We start from the raw sequence: 16,719 nt of genomic DNA, 5'->3' as shown, positions 1-16,719 counted from the left end.
GGTTTGGAAGGTGCTGTTGAAGGAACCTTGATGAGTTGCTGCATTGCATCTTGTAGATGGTACACGCTGCTGCCACTGTGCGTCAGTGGTGAGCGAGTGAATGTTTAAGGTGGTGGATGGATGCCAATCAAGTGGGCTGCTTTGTCCTGGATGGTGTCAAGCTTCTTGAGTGTTGTAGCTGCACTCATCCAGGCAAGCGGAGTGTATTCCATCACACTCCTGACTCGTGTTTTGTAGATGGTGGACATGCTTTGGTGAGTCAGGGGGTGAGTTATTCTCTGCAGAATTCCCAGCCTCTGACCTGCTCTTGGAGACATAGTATTTATAAGGCTGGTCCAGTTCAGTTTCTCTCTTTTTGGTGATGGTCCTTGCTTAGCGCTTGTGTGGCGTGAACGTTACTTGCCACTTATCAGCCCAAGCCTGAATGTTATCCAAGTCTTGCTACATTTGGACATGGATTGTTTTAGTGTTTGAGGAGTTGCGAATGGTGCTGAACATTGTACAATCATCAGCAAACATCCCCTCTTCTGACCTTATGATGGAGGGAAGGTCATTGATGAAGCAGCTGAAGATTTTTGGGCCTAGGTCACTATTCTAAGGAACTCCTGCAGTGATATTCCGGAACTGAGGTGATTTACCTCCAGCAATCATAACCATCTTCCTCGTGCTAGCTATGACTCCATCTGCCTACTAACAAACAAAAGTAAGAAAAAACAAAGATTGATTTGCTTCAGTGATTATTTTATTATTTAAACATTCTCATTTAAAGTTATACAGTGAATCAATTCTGATAAGTCACTGATTTCACATTGTACCAAATTGGCCATTCTGTGGTAAGCGTGGTGTCAGGCTGTAGGCTGCCTGTGTGTGTGTGGAATCTGCTTGACCACTGACCTTGGCCAAACCATCCTCTATCTTGGGCTTACTGTCTGGTGTTTAAGGCCCTGCGCTGGGATGTCTGATTTCCACACCAATCCCAACATAAAAGCAGCTACTTAAGTAAGTGCATGTGAAATAATGTTGTTAGCTGTGTTTAGAAATTGTGGAAGACAAATTACACTTCTTACTCTTTAAGACATTCTCATCATTATTATTCATTAACAATGTTAATCTGTATTCAGTTTGATTTTAGAAAAGTCATTTTGTGCTACTGCATCATCTGCTGTTACTGAGCCCGAAATCAAGGAGCTCACAGGTAACTTTATGGCTCAGGAGGTTATTTTCATTTCTTCAAGGTTGAGAAGCCATTGCACTCTGTGCTACTGTCCAACAATTCCAGTTATTCACTTTTTAGGAGTAGATTGGTGTTTTTGTATCTTCACACTCTTCGCCTGGAGACCAGAGTGAAGTCGTAGAAGGATTTGCATTATATCAGCTGAGATGTTGGCTAGTCTTATCAACGTGAGGCTGTTATGGGTTTTAGCTGGAGGGGTGTTGAGTGACAGTATCAGGAAGCTGGATTAACACCAGTAGAGATACGTCAATTCATCTTTTGTAATGGTTTAGAGAAAGAGAAATGTGCCAAAATGGATAACTCTTCCAATGTGAGGTGGGATGAAACTCTCAGCTTGGTAGATTTTCGGGTACTAAAGGAATGAAGGGACTTGAGGATAGTGTGGGAAGCAGAATTGAAGTAGAACAATCATAATCTCATTGAAGACAGGGCAGGCTCGAAATTGCCTACTTCAACTTCTATTTATGCTCATATGAGCTGTGCTGGACCACTCAGCATCAGCACAGGGTGCAGTGGGCCTCGGTGTGTAGTTTAGTACCACACTGGATGACACATTCATACCCTGAGTCAACAGAAGTATTACTTCATTTCAAATTGCACACTGGTGTGAGACTCTGTCAGTAACTTGCTGGCAATGCAGTTTATTGTTTGTCCTTGATTTTCAGACACCAGAAATTTAGTTAAGGTAAGAAACATCTCTTTCTGTGAATATTTCCTAATTGTCACCAATCATCGATCATGAATAACCAGATTTTCTCTTCACTTATTGAATGCTCCTGCTGCCTGAAACATCACAGATCCTTAGAGCCCCTTATTATAAAAGACACTCTTGTCCGAAGTCGCTATCTTGATCTCTGGCTCCAGTTTCGAAGTTTCAATCTACAAGGTAAAAATAAAAGAGATCACCAATAACAGCTTGTGTTTCGCTAGTGAATTTAATGTAATGCAATACCCCAAGGCACTGCACAGGAACATTATAAAACAAAAATATGGCACCCAGTCACATAAGAAGATATTACATCAAGTGACCACAAGCTCAGTCAAAGAGGTAGGTTTTAAGAAGCATCTAAAATGAGGAGGCAGAGGCTGAGTGAAGGAGGAATTAGGGAGGGAATTCCGGAGCTTAGGACCTCGTCCACTAAAGACGCTGATGGAGGAGTGATTAAAAAACCAGGATGCTTAAGAGTTAAGAGGCCAGATGGAGGCAGGTTGTTGGGTGGAGATTACAGAGATGGGATGTGGGGAGTGGGGGATATTAAAGAGTTGGGCAGGGGTGGGGGAAAGAGTAAAGCCACAGAGGGTTTTGAAAACAAGGATGAACATTTTATATTCGAGGCTTGCTTAGCCAGAAATTAGCCAGTGCATTGGAATATTCAAGTTTAGCGAATAAAAGGCACGGATAAGGGTTTCAACAGCACACAAGATGAGGCAGGGGAATCAGGCAATGTTAGGGAAGCAGAAATTGGTGACATTGGTGATAGTGCTGATAACTGAAGCAGGACTCAACTGTGCCACTTTTATTGTTGTATGTGAGCTTCTCTTCACTTCTCCCGAATGTACTGACTCATGCTGAAGGGCAGGTTCCATGTGCCCTCCCTTACCAAGCAGCCTTTCTTCAAAGGTGAGCATCAGCAGCCTATTCAGCTGGGTGCAATGCAGTCCTCATCTCAGGCCGAATGTGGGGTTCACAGAGTACTAAATGTCTGCTTTCTACCATGGGTATGGAGCTCATATTAGCAGCCCGACCATGGTCTCTGAAGAGAATATTTAGGTTTGTAGCAAAACAAGAGGCCTTTCAGCCCAATGTAACCGTGCTGACACCAAAACAGGGCACTCAAAACTAACTCCACAGCTCCACTGGCCTAGCTAGCGACACCACATCGTGTGAAAGAAAAAAAACTCCCTTCCATTAGCCCTGTATCAATCCCAAACTAATCCCACTGCCCCACTCCCTCCCCTTAGCCCTGTATCAATCCCAAACTAATCCCACTGCCCACTCTCCCCCCATAGCCTGTAACAATCCCAGACTAATCCCACTGCCCACTCTCTCCCCATAGCCCTGTATTAATCCCAAACTAATCCCACTGTCCTACTCTCTCCCCATAGCCCTGTATCAATCCCAAACTAATCCCACAGCCCACTCTCTCCCCGTAGCCCTGTATCAATCCCAAACTAATCCCACTGCCCCACTCTCTCCCCATAGCCCTGTATCAATCTCAAACTAATCCCACTGCCCACTCTCTCTCCATAGTCCTGTATCAATCCCAAACTAATCCCACTGCCCCACTCTCTCCCCATAGACCTGTATCAATCCCAAACTAATCCCACTGCCCCACTCTCTCCCCATAGCCCTGTATCAATCCCAAACAAATCTCACTACTCCACTCCATCCCCTTAGCCCTGTATCAATCCCAAACTAATCCCACTGCCCCACACCATCCCCTTAGCCCTGTATCAATCCCAAACTAATCCCACTGCCCCACACCATCCCCTTAGCCCTGTATCAATCCCAAACTAATCCCATTGCCCCACTGTCTCCTCATAGCCCTTATCAATTCCAAACTAATCCCACTGCCCCACTCTCTCCCCATAGGCCTTATCAATCCCAAACTAATCCCATTGCCCCACTGTCTCTCCATTGCCCTGTATCAATTCCAAACTAATCCCAGAGCCCAAGTGCTTTCGATTGTATTTTTTGTTATCACGTGGAGTGAATCGAATTAGCTGATGCTGGGGGCCTCTTGGTGGAGGCTGAGATGGATCAACCACCTGGCACTTCTGGCTGAAGATTGTAGCAAATTCTTCAGCTTGTCTTTTGTACTGATATGCTGGGCTCCCTCATCATTGGCATTTGTGGAGCCTCTTTCTCCTGTTAGTTGTTTAATTGTCCACCACCATTCATGACTGGATGTGGCAGGACTGCAGAGCTTAGATGTGATCTGCTGGTCGCGCAATTACTTAGCTTTGTCTATCACTTGCTGCTTCCGTTGTAGTATGTAGTTGCATGCAAGTAGTCCTGCGTTGTAGCTTCACCAGATTGACACCTCATCTTTTTTATGTATGCCTGGGTGCTGCTGTCAGCATGCCCTCCTGTGCTCTTCACCCCCTGGCTTGATGGTAATGGTACAGTGGGGGATATACTGGGCATGAGGTTCCAGATTGTGGTTGAATACCTGCTGCTGCTAATGGCCCACAGTGCCTCATAGATGCCCAGTTTTGAGTTGCTAAATTTGTTCAAAATATCCCATTTAGCCTGGTGGTAGTGCCACTCAACATGATGGAGGGTATCCTCAATGTGAAGGTAGGAAATTGTCTCCACAAGGACTGTGCGGTGGTCACTTCCACTGATAATATCATGGACAAATGCATCTGTGGGGGAAAGGTTGGTGAGGATGAGGTCAAGTATGGTCTTCCCTCTTGTTGGCTCCCTCACCACCTGCCACAGACCATTCTAGCTGTTATGACCTTTAGGACTCGGCCAGCTCGGTCAGTAGTGGTGCTACCGAGCCACTCTTGATGATGGACATTGAAGCCCCCCACCCAGAGTACATTCTGTGCCCTTGCCACCCTCAGTGCTTCTTCCAATTGGTATTCAGCATGGAGGAGCACTGATTCACCAGCTGAAGTGGGGGGATGGGGGGTGGACGCGGTAGGTGGTAACCAGCAGGAGGTTTCCTTGCCCATGTTTGACCTGATGTCATGAGGCTTTGTGGTGTCCGGGCTCTCCAATGGTCGCCCTATAACCCTAGATGAATCTCAAACTGGCTTTCTTTCACAATAACCTTTTTCGCTCTTGTCCTTACTCTCCAATCTCTGCCTCTCCTGATGACAATGGCATGTTCGTTGGGAACAGCTCTTGTTATTGTGTGCCTCAAGTGGTAATCTCTTCATTGCAGTTATATTGCTCAATCCAGTCGGTATTCAGTGTCTACATAAGAGCAGGGCTCACTCGAGCAAGAACAGGACGATTTTGCTTCTCCCCTAACTCTTGGATGCTGAAGCCAAACCTTAGGATCAGTCCCTCCAACCACTTTGGTTGAGAATTATTAATCTAGCTCAGGCAAGGAACTAAAGCTCCAACTTTACAACCTGTTTGACCAAGCTGAGTTCTGATCCCATATCATTTCTTTCCTAAAACGCCATTTACTTCCAGCTGCATAACATCAGGCAGAATTTTGCCGCCGTCGGGATTTTCCAGTCAGCGGACTTTTGAACAGCTCACCGTATTTGCTGGCCCCACCCCCGCTGCGATGGAGCCACAAAATTCCACCCACAATTTGTGCGTATCACCTGCAGCTGAAGCTCTCATCCGTGCCTTTGTCACCATCGGATTCGACTATTTCGACAACTCTTGGCTGGCTATACCTAAACGGATCTGATGGCGTATAAGTATTGTTGCTGGACTAGTAATCCAGAGACCCAAGATAATTCTCTGGGGGCCTGGGTTCGAATCCTGCCAGGGCAGAGGGTGGAATTTGAATTCAATAAAGATCCAGAATTAAAAGTCTAATAATCATCATAAAAGCATTGTCGATTGTCATAAAAACCCATCTGGTTCACTAATGAAAGGGAAGGGAAGGAAACCTGTTGTCCTTACCTGGTCTGGCCTATATGTGACTCCAGACCCACAGCAATGTGGTTGACTCTTAAATACCCTCAGAAATGACTGAGCAAGTCATTCAGTCGTATCAAACTGCTACAAAGCCTCAAAAAAGGAATGAAACCGGATCAACCAAGGCACTGGGAAATGACAACAGCAAACTCAACCATGTTGACCCTGCAATGTGCTCCTTGCTAACATCTGGGGACCACTGCCAAAATTGGGAGAGCTGTTTCACAGTCAAGTCAAGCAACGGGCTGACATAGCCATACTCACGGAATCATATCTTATAGACAATGTCCCAGACACCACCATCACCATCCCAGCAGGGATGGCAGCGGCACAGTGGTATACAATCAGGAGGGAGTTGCCCTGGGAGTCCTCAACATTGACTCTGGGCCCCATGAAGTCTCATGGCATCAGGTCAAACAATGACAAGGAAACTTACCATGGCCATTGACAGGTCGGCGGGCCCACAGCGGATTTTGCTGCGCCCCCGCATTCCTGAATATTTAAATGGGGCGCGGTGATGTCGTGAGTTCTGTCCAACGTCACTGTGTGTCATTTTATGCGTCAGCGAGTGGGCCCCGCCCCTGCTCTCCGACGGTAAAATCCAGCCCTATGACTCTATGAACAAATAAATCAAAGAATAAACTAAATAAATAAATATTGCATCAAAAAAGGGGGTCAAGAGGGAGGAGAAAGTTCATGGTCTGAAGTTGTTGAGCTCAATGTTAAGTCCGGAGGGCTGTAAAGTGCCTAACTGGAAGATGAGGTGCTGTTCCTCTAGTTTGTATGAGGTTTCACTGGAACATTGCAGCAGGCCAAGGATGGACATGTGGGCATGAGAGCAGGTTGGTATGTTGAAATGGCAAGCCGCAGGGAGTTCTGGGTCATGCTTTCCGACTGAGTGAAGGTGTTCACCCAGTCTGCGTTTAGTCTCCCCAATGCAGAGGAGACCGTGTTGGAAGCAGTGAATACAGTAGACGTGAGATGTGAGGGTGCGTGTAAGGGAGTGAGTGGTGATGTCCCTTGAGCTGGCAGTGAGTGAGATGCCAGTGAATGTGTGATGGGCTTGCGAGTGGTTGAGTTTAGAGTGATGAGATGGCTGCCTTACCCTGATGGCACAGATGAGATCATTCATCCTCTTTCTGCAGTGGATGCACTGACCGTCAGTGCCACTGCCTCCCAAGCCGGAGTGGTGAGATTGCTGGACCTCCTGCAGCCAGAGCAGGGATGGAGGACATCATGGCGGGCCTCCAAAAGACATACCAGTGACAGGTCACTGAACTCTTCTTGGCTTTCAGGGCCATGTCTTCACTGGAGCAGCCCTGGGCTGCAGGTATTGAGAGCTGTGTGTGTGGCTGCAGTTTAGATATGGCATCTGGAGTGAGGAAATGGTGGGGTAATGGCGTGGTGGGTGATTCAGAGGCCGCCCACCAGCGAGAAGGCATGTTTCCGGTGGCTGCATGGTTAATGAGGCGGGAAGCAGATGATAGGGCACGAAAACCTGCCACTGCAGCCGGTGGGTAAAACGTCTTTTCTCACGTCCGCTACTGCACTTAATGCCCAAAGTTCACAGGCACTTGGAGAGTTTTGAGTTGATTAAGGGGATCCAGCATGGATTTCTAAAAGGTAGATTGCATTTGACTAATCTAATTAAATTTTTTGATGAAGTGGCAGAGAACGTTGATGAAGGGAATGCCTCTGTATTCAGCAGGAAAATGATCATGGTGAATGTGACAGGAGAAGAAGGAATCAAAAAGATATAAAAATATTCAAGATAGAAAGGGGGGGAATAATTGATAAATTAATCAAATTTAGGGAAGATAAAATCCCTGGTGCGGATGAATTGCATCTTCACGTATTAAAAATAGTTCAGGAAGAAATAGCAGAGGCACTATTGCTTATATAAAAAATATTATTAGAAAATGGAATAGTGCCTGAGGAGGCCTCCGGACATTAAGGGGGTGCCCAAGATGTAACTCTGTTGATTTTCCCAAGCCTTTGGTGAGTTCTGGAAATTGTCTTCCAATTTTGTTGGGTCACTGACTTTTCCAACTTTAAAGATTAGGTTCAGACCTACACAGGCAGCAAAGCTTAACACGGAACAGAATTTAAATTGTGTATAGGAGCTAAAGTCTCAGTTCTGTTTGACGGAGTTAAGTGGCTGCAAAAGGCTACTCTGCAACCTCCATCAATCCAACGTCAAGGTCCATGAGGAATCAAGCTAAAAATCAAAGGTCAGCTTGATGCAACATTAAGGTACAATGGCAGAAAAACGTCTGAGACATGGTATGTCATTCAGAGCCAGGAATTCTCACTACTTTCTCAGTAACGTTGTTGATTCCTGGCCAGTACAGTTTCCCTTGCCAAGCGCCTCGTTCGCTCTATGCCCATATGCCCCTGGTGTAACTGTGACAATATGTCCTGGCGAAGAGTTTCAGGTACAAGCACCTGCTTTTCTTTGAAAATCACACCTCATGAAACAGCTAGTTTGTCTCTGTACGGCCAAAAGCATTTCAGGGTGTCTGGCACTTCTTGTATCCTATCAGGCTAACCTTCTACAATAACTCTCCATAATGCCTTCAGACGTGGATCATTGGCTGTTTCTCCCTGAAGTTGATTGTATTTGCGTTGGCAAAAACTCATTAGATTGACATTGAGTACATCTTTAGAAATTTGTATATATATCTGTAAATGGGTGAAGGAGTATTGTAATATAGTTCATTTTCTCTTGTTTAATAAATGTTTTATTCTTTTGTTAAAAGTTTATCAGCAGACTCCTGTGACTTGTCAGTAGCTGCCCTCCACATGTCTAAATAAAAAATAAATTAGGATTTATCAAGCCAGGTTCCACCCTGGAATCTGACTCGTCCAGTGGTAACATCAGCTGGGATCATAACACATGCCAGACTGTCAGCGGCTTGTGCTGAACCATTTCCAATAATTTGCGGTCAGTTTCCGCAATGAATCGTTTGCCAAATAGGTATGCGGGGAAACTTGTGATCGCTTACCTGTGCTTGCTCACAGTAAATTTTCTGATACCGAATACCACAGTCAGTGTCTCATGCTCTATGTTTGAATAATTGGATTGTGCTTGCAATAGACTTTTGGAGCCAAATGTAATTGGTTTCCCATCCTGCATAATGCATGCTCTTAACCCTTTTTAAGATGCATCTATCTCTTGGGTCGTAGTATTGCAGAACACATGCCTCTTCTGACAATACCTGTTTAAATGACTCAAATACGCGTTGATGGTCCTCCTGCCATAACATGGAACATTCTTTCTTAAGAGCTCTCTACCCAATGACACTTTATTTATTCTTTCAGGAGAAGTGGGCATTGCTGGCTAGGTTAGCATTTATTGTCCATCCCTAATTGCCCTTGAGAAGGTGGTGGTGAGCTGCCTTCTTGAAGCTGCAGTCTACACCCTGCTGTTAAGGAGGGAGTTCCTCGATTTTGACCGAGTGACAGTGACGAATTGGCAACATATTTCCAAGTCAGGATGGTGAGTGGCTTTCAGGGGGACTTGCAGGTGGTGGTACATCTGCTGCCCGTGTCTTTCTAGGTGGTAGAGGTCGTGGGTTTGGAAGCTGCTGTTGAAGGAGGTTTGGTGAGTTCCTGTAGTGCATCTTGTAGAAGATATGTGCTGCTGCCACTGTGTGTCGCTGATGGAGGGAGTGGATGTTGAAGGTGGTGGCTGGCATGTCAATCAAGCGGGCTGCTTTCTCCTGGATGGTGTCAAGCTTCTTGAGCGTTGTTGAAGCTGCACTGACCCATCTAGTTCAACTATGTGTATTCCATCACACTCCTGACTTGTGTCTTGTAAATGGTGGACAGGCTCTGGGGAGTCAGGGTGAGTTACTCTCTGCAGAATTCGCAGCCTCTGACCTGCTCTTGTAGTCACAGTATTTATATGGCTAGTCCAGTTCAGTTTCTGGTCAATGGTAACCCCCAGGATGTTGATTGTGGGGGATCCAGCAATGGTAATGCCATTGAATGTCAAGGGGAGATGGTTTGATTCTCCCTTATTGGAGATGGTTGTGGTCTGGCACTTGTGTGGCGTGAATGCTACTTGCCACTTATCAGCCCAAGCCTAAGTGTTGTCCAGGTCTTGCTGCTTATGGGCATGGAGTGTTTCAGTGTCTGAGGAGTTGCAAATAGTGCTGAACATTGTGCAATCATCAGTGAACATTCCCACTTCTGATGGAGGGAAGATCATTGATGAAGCAGCTGAAGGTGGTTGGGGCCAGGACACTATCCTGAGGGACTCCTGCAGTGATGTCCTGGGACTGAGATGATTGACCTCCAACAACCACAACCAACTTCTTTTGTGCTAGGTATGACTCCAGCCAGTGGAGAGTTTTCTCCCTGATTCCCATTGGCTCCAGTTTTGCTAGGGATCCTTGGTAAAGTTAGGTATACAGGGCACTAAGAAAAATTTGAGGCATCTCTGCAAGTGCTCTATGCCCTGGGCAGTAGGCATGTGCTGTACATCTTCAAGTTTGCCTGGGTCAGGACGGATCCTGAATCTTGGATAAATAGAGCCGAGAAAGTTAACTGGACCTACATTTACCTGGAGTTACCATTTACCAACTTCTTGCTGTTGAAGACGAGTCCTTTACGACAAGTTGCTGCCATCAGTGTGTAGATTTCGGTCATGCTCTTCTTTGATTTTGCCCATCACCTGCAATATCATCGGCAATGCACATGCATCCAGGAATATTTCCTGTAATTCTGTCCATATGTTGCTGGAACAGATCCTGGCTAATTGACAAATCAAAAGGTAATCTTCTAAATGGTGTCTTGAAAATTGGAGTTCTTAAGATCCCTCTTCCAAATGAACCCACCAATATATGTGTTTGGTGTCCAACTTGGAGAAAAACTTTGCTGTTGTGAATTTGGGGTTCAATTCCTCTAATTTTGGAATCTTGTGTAGGCATCTCTTTAGAGCAAGATTTAGACCAAGGGTCCAAAGCATACTCAGATTGTGCCTTTTTTTTTCAGTATGCACGTGGGAGAACTGCACCAGTTGGTGTGCTGTTGCACACGACGGATAATCCGTTATGCTCCATTTCCTCCAACTCGCTCTTAAGCTTCTCCTATATGTGCACACTGCACTGCCTAGGTGGGTTGATTGACTCTGAGGTGTAGTACAGCTACACCTGTATTAGCTCATGGGTATATTTACTGTAGGTCACGGACTCACTCAATGTGATTAATCTTGGCCTCTTCTGCTGCAAATGATATACTGGTTATCTCGTGCTATTGGTGGCTCACTCGTGTCCACTAGGTAAAATACTTGTGGTATGCAAGCAGACTTGCTGTAGCAATTTCAATGTCAATATACCTATGCAATGAATGGGTGACCCACTACTTGCAACTAGTTTGGCTGCCGTAGGTTGTATCATTGACTTCCAACGATTCAGATACATATCCTTCAGGATTCTGACAGATAAGTTGTGTGCACTCGCACTCATGTTGACTTTGGCTGTGAGCATGTGTTTTCTGCTTTTTCGGGCATATGATGCTGGTAGCAGCAAAATCCTCGGGCTGTTTAACGTCATCCACACATCGTGTCACATTCACAATGTGGGAAGTGTGTTCGGTGTCCAGTTAAAGGTCTTTCCACTCTGAATATTCACCCTGGTCTACCAGGCTGCTAACCTCATGTTTGTCTTTGTGCTTATGTGGGTCTCTGGCGCACTCCCTGTTGCAGCCAGTAGGTTGCACATATGCTTTGTTTGGTTGTATCTTATTGTACCTCTGGTCGCACCTCCAGACTTAGATTTCCAATACAGGTGAGCCCAGTGTCCTTTTACACCGCACCCCTTGCAAAGATTTTGGAATGTGTTTGGACAGCTTCACGATGGGTACAGTAGACCGCACTTCCCAATGGCTTGCTTGCTTTCTGCATCCTGACTGCTGTGCCAATACTGGTAACTGCACCCAATGCTTGCAGGTGTTGTTGTCCAGCCACAATGGTTTCATATTTTCTATTAGCAGAGTATCAATATCCTGACTTTTCTTGTATTCCAAAAGGTCTTCTTGGAAGGCTTCAATCTGTGTCAAAGCTATAACCGGCTCCATGATTGGTTCAGACAGACGATGGCAGCATTGTGCAGCACTGGCACTGATCGCCACTGCCATTGTCTACCAATTCTGAAAAAGCGCAGTCCTTGTCCTTATCACAACACCTGCCGGCAAACTGATCATATGATTCTTGTGGCTGCTGTCTGTAAGACAACAGCTCCAAGTGGTGAATCCTGAAGTTCCCTTTTATACGACGTTGATCCTCCAGCATGTTCCATAGCTTAACAGGGTCCTTCTGATCCTTCTCAGACAGGCCTGAAATGTTAGCGAGGATTTTCCATGCCCGCTGGCGTCGGGCGTGTTCGGTGGCAAGAGTGGAAAATATAGCGTGATTGGTTTCATGACAGCGTGAAACCAGTTTGTGATCATCTGCTCAGCCCGTCAATGGCGGGCCGCGTTCCCCCCCATTGGATGTTGGGATCCTCATTGTAATACATCTGCATATCATTATTAGGCCAGCCCGCTGGAATCATCTCCCCCACACTGGATCGTCCGCCCACGACAGCAGGAAAACACGCTGATGTGTTTCATAACAGCATATATAAGGCATGCACTTGGTGGGTTGCACTTCGCTCGGGACTTCAAGGTTTGTTTGCCGACCTTGCTTCAGTCAGCACTCGCTGTCATCAGCGCCAGGCTTCACAGACAGCACCACATCACTCTTAGGGGGGCTCACAGGTAGGTCTCTACCTACCATACTTGGTGGTTCTTCAATGGCTGCCTAGCGAAGGGGGAGAAGTGGTCTCAGGCAAAGGAGGAGGCTCAGGACAAAGGTTACACTGGGGAAGGAGGGTATCCCAGGGTGTGTGTGGGGGCATGTGTTGATCTGTGCAAGTGGCTTCAAGGTGGTGAGCGATGAGGAGACAGTCTCCAGAGGAGATGAGGCCAGATGGAGATGTGAGGGTATGTGTTGAGCTGGCAGTGAGTAAGATGCCAGTGAATATGTGATGGGCTTGAGTGTGTGTTTAGAGTGATGAGATGGTTGCCATATTCTGCCTGCATGGATGAGATCATTCATCCTCTATCTGTATTGGACGGCCAACTTCTTCTGTGCAGCATTGGCACTGATCGCCACTGCCATCGTCTACCAAGCCAGTGGTAATGTAGCTGCCCCTCCTGTGGGCAGAGCAGGGGTAGAGGACATCACAGCGGGGCCTCCACAGCATCCAAAAGGTGCTCGAGGGCTGCAGTCTTCTTGCCTTTCGGGACCATGTCATCTTTGCGGCAGTCCTGGGCTGGAAGCACTGAGCACGGCTGTACTTTAAATGTGGTGCCTGGCGTAATGAATCGGCGAGGTGATGGCGTGGCAGGCAAATTGGAGCCAGCCCGCCATCAAAATGGCATGTATCTTGGGAACGCATAATTAATGTGGCGGGTTTGGGACGATACAGCGTGAAAAGCCGTCATTGCGGCCAGCGAGTATAACGTCGTTTTCCCGTCTGCCACCGCACTTAGCAAATCCAGGACAATTCCACCCGTTGACTCTCTGCAGCATCTAATTATCAATGGCTATTTTTACCTTTAATACTTGTCTATCCAGTCCTGTGATGGATAATTCTAAAAAGCATACTTCAATCCTTTGTTTAAAGCTTGAATTTGGATAGGACATTTGTGTCCTTCCAATTCATGCTGGGGAATTTGGTGATCATCTTTCTGATGTTCCCTGTCACTTACAGATGCTCTCAATGTGTAGGGAATTTGTAACCTCTCTACTACATGAAAAGATTCACCAATGCACCTGCTGTGTTTTTTTATTTCCTATCTTTTTTTAGCTGCAGTTCAGGTTTATTCTTGTTTCACGCGCTTTTTGCATGGAAATGGCACCCAAGGACATCTCAATGACCTGCAGCTTTTACTGCCTGATTGAAAACTGACTGCACAGCACAACTCTGATCTGACTTGTTGCTCCTATTAACCACTGATCCGGCTATTCCACAAATCAGGTATTCATTGTTCTGCAAAGCACCGTCTGTAGAGGGATGCTGTGGTTTCAATGTGCATACCGCCTCTGTATGGCATCAAATCTTGTTTGTGGTTCTGTGGTTTTCAAACTCACATCGCTGCCACCATGTTGTGTTTCTATGTCTGCTTTACACAACCTCGCCAATCTCACACACAGGACTGGTAAACCATATGTAGATTTGGTTTCTTTGAGATCAATACAAGAGGCTCAGTAGACAGATCTACTTTAGGGATTCAGCAACCATTACTCAGGGATAGCACAGCTACAAATCCTACACATACTATTAGCTGTTGGTCACATGTGCTGTACACACTGGTTACTTGCTCATTTGCATGTTCCCTTAAAGCGAAATCACAACAACTATCACTTGGTATATAAAAAAAGGTCTTTTGCACATTTCAACTGCACCTCTTACCCAAAACTTTAAATCTGTGTCCTAATCCTTGTGCAAACAGCCAATGGGAACATTGTTTCTTTGCCGACTTTATCAAAAACTATCAAATCTTGTACATTTCCATCAAGAAGAAGCCCAGCTTCCCCAGCCTACCCTTGTCGCTAAAATCCTTCATCACTGGGACCATTCTGGTACAGCTTCTCTGCATTCTCTCAAGAACCTTCACATCCTTCCTAAAGTGTGGTGACATGAACTCGACACAATACACTAGTTGTGGCCTAACCACAGCTTTATAGAGGTCCAGCATAACCCTCCCACCTTTTGTACTCAATGCCTCTATTTAAGAAGCGCAATATCCCTTATGCTTTGCTAACTACTCTCTCAAATGTCCTGCCATCTTCAAAGATCTATGCGGATGAACCCCAGGTCCTCTGTCCCTGCACACTTGTTAGAACTGTGCCATTTAGTCTATATTTCCTCTCCTTATCCCATTTGCCACAATGCATCACCTAACACTTCTCTGTATTGAATTGAAGCTGCACACTTGTCTGCCCATTCTGCTACTCGATCTATGTTCTGTTGCAGTTAACTGACACAATCTGCACGGTTTGCCACACCTCCAAATTTCTTATCAAAGGTAAAATTTGAATGTTTACTCTGTATTTCAAAATCAAAATTATATATATATATATACATATATATATATATAAAAACAGTGGTTCTCTCTAACACTGACCCATGGGGAACACCACTGTCTACCATCCTCCAATTTGAAAAAAAAACATTTGGGCTCTTTTCTGTCCTTAAGCCAATTTTTTATTCAAGATGAACTGAACCAACAACCCCCACCACCCCACCAACTGCTCCCTGTTTCATGTGCCTCAATTTTGTTAACCAGCCTTGTATGTGGTACTTAGTCAAAACATAGGAACAGAGGACACAGGAGCAAGAGTAGGCCATTTGGCCCTTTGAGTCAGATCTGCTGTTCGATAAGATCATGGCTTGATCTGATTCTGGTCTCAACTCCACCTTCCTGTCTGTTCCCCATAACCCTTGACCCCCTTGTCCATCAATAATCTATCTAACTCCGCCTTGAATAAATTCAATGACCCAGCCTCCCCTGCTTTCTGTGGAAGGGAATAAATTTTCCTCATCTCCGACGTATAGGGAGACCTCTTAATCTTGAACTGTGCCCCCAGTTCTAGTCTCCCCCACAAATGGAAAAATCCTCCCAGTATCCACCCTAGAAAGTCCCTCAGAATCTTATATGAGATTCAAAACAGCACGAGTGGAGAGGCAGTCGGGAGATTGAAAACAGTGCGAGTGGAGAGGCAGTCGAGAGATTGAAAACAGTGCGAGTGGAGAGGCAGTCGGGAGATTGAAAACAGTGCGAGTGGAGAGGCAGTTGAGAGATTGAAAACAGCGCGAGAGGAGAGGCAGTCGAGAGATTGAAAACAGCGCGAGAGGAGAGGCAGTCAGGAGATTGAAAACAGCGCGAGAGGAGAGGCAGTTGGGAGATTGAAAACAATGCGAGAGGAGAGGCAGTCAGGAGATTGAAAACAGCGCGAGTGGAGAGGCAGTCGGGAGATTGAAAACAGCGCGAGTGGAGAGGCAGTCGGGAGATTGAAAACAGTGCGAGAGGAGAGACAGTCGGGAGATTGAAAACAGAGCGAGTGGAGAGGCAGTCGGGAGATTGAAAACAGAGCGAGTGGGGAGGCAGTCGGGAGATTGAAAACAGCGTGAGAGGAGAGGCAGTCGGGAGATTGAAAACAGCGCGAGTGAAGAGACAGTCAGGAGTCTGAAAACAGCGCGAGAGGAGAGGCAGTCGGGAGTCTGAAAACAGCGCGAGTGGAGAGGCAGTCAGGAGATTGAAAACAGCGCGAGAGGAGAGACAGTCGGGAGATTGAAAACAGCGTGAGTGGAGAGGCAGTCGAGAGTCTGAAAACAGCGCGAGAGGAGAGGCAGTCGGGAGACTGAAAACAGCACGAGAGGAGAGGCAGTCGGGAGATTGAAAACAGAGCGAGTGGAGAGGCAGTCGGGAGATTGAAAACAGTGCGAGTGGAGAGGCAGTCGGGAGGTTGAAAACAGTGCGAGAGGAGAGACAGTCGGGAGATTGAAAACAGTGCGAGTGGAGAGGCAGTCAGGAGATTGAAAACAGCGCGAGTGGAGAGACAGTCAGGAGATTGAAAACAGCGCGAGAGGAGAGGCAGTCGGGAGATTGAAAACAGTGCGAGTGGAGAGGCAGTCAGGAGATTGAAAACAGCGCGAGTGGAGAGACAGTCAGGAGATTGAAAACAGCGCGAGAGGAGAGGCAGTCGGGAGATTGAAAACAGCGCGAGTGGAGAGACAGTCGGGAGATTGAAAACAGCGCGAGAGGAGAGGCAGTCGGGAGATTGAAAACAGCGCGAGTGGAGAGACAGTCGGGAGATTGA

At 46.3% G+C, this 16,719-nt stretch overlaps 1 protein-coding gene across 4 annotated transcripts in view; it reads right to left on the bottom strand.

Moving 5' to 3' along the window:
* Positions 1-724: 724 nt before the first annotated feature.
* sfxn5b (sideroflexin 5b) overlaps positions 725-16,719 on the bottom strand; it is a 276,386-nt gene continuing 260,391 nt past the window's right edge. For 3 of the 4 annotated variants that reach the window (XR_013578416.1, XR_013578417.1, XM_078555013.1), the window contains one exon: positions 2,031-2,113. Coding sequence is in view for 2 of the 4 variants with exons in the window: in XM_078555013.1 (XP_078411139.1) it covers positions 2,077-2,113 (37 nt within the window). In the remaining 2 variants the exon portion in view is untranslated. Of the gene's footprint in view, positions 2,114-16,719 lie in introns of all 4 variants that reach the window. The other variant, XM_078554987.1, reaches the window with a different exon arrangement.

Source organism: Cetorhinus maximus, chromosome 1, assembly GCF_964194155.1.
Source record: "Cetorhinus maximus chromosome 1, sCetMax3.hap1.1, whole genome shotgun sequence".
Classification (NCBI taxonomy): Eukaryota; Metazoa; Chordata; class Chondrichthyes; order Lamniformes; family Cetorhinidae; genus Cetorhinus; species Cetorhinus maximus.
The sequence above is the reverse complement of the archived record's forward strand: the minus strand, read 5'-3'. Positions and strand labels throughout refer to the sequence as shown.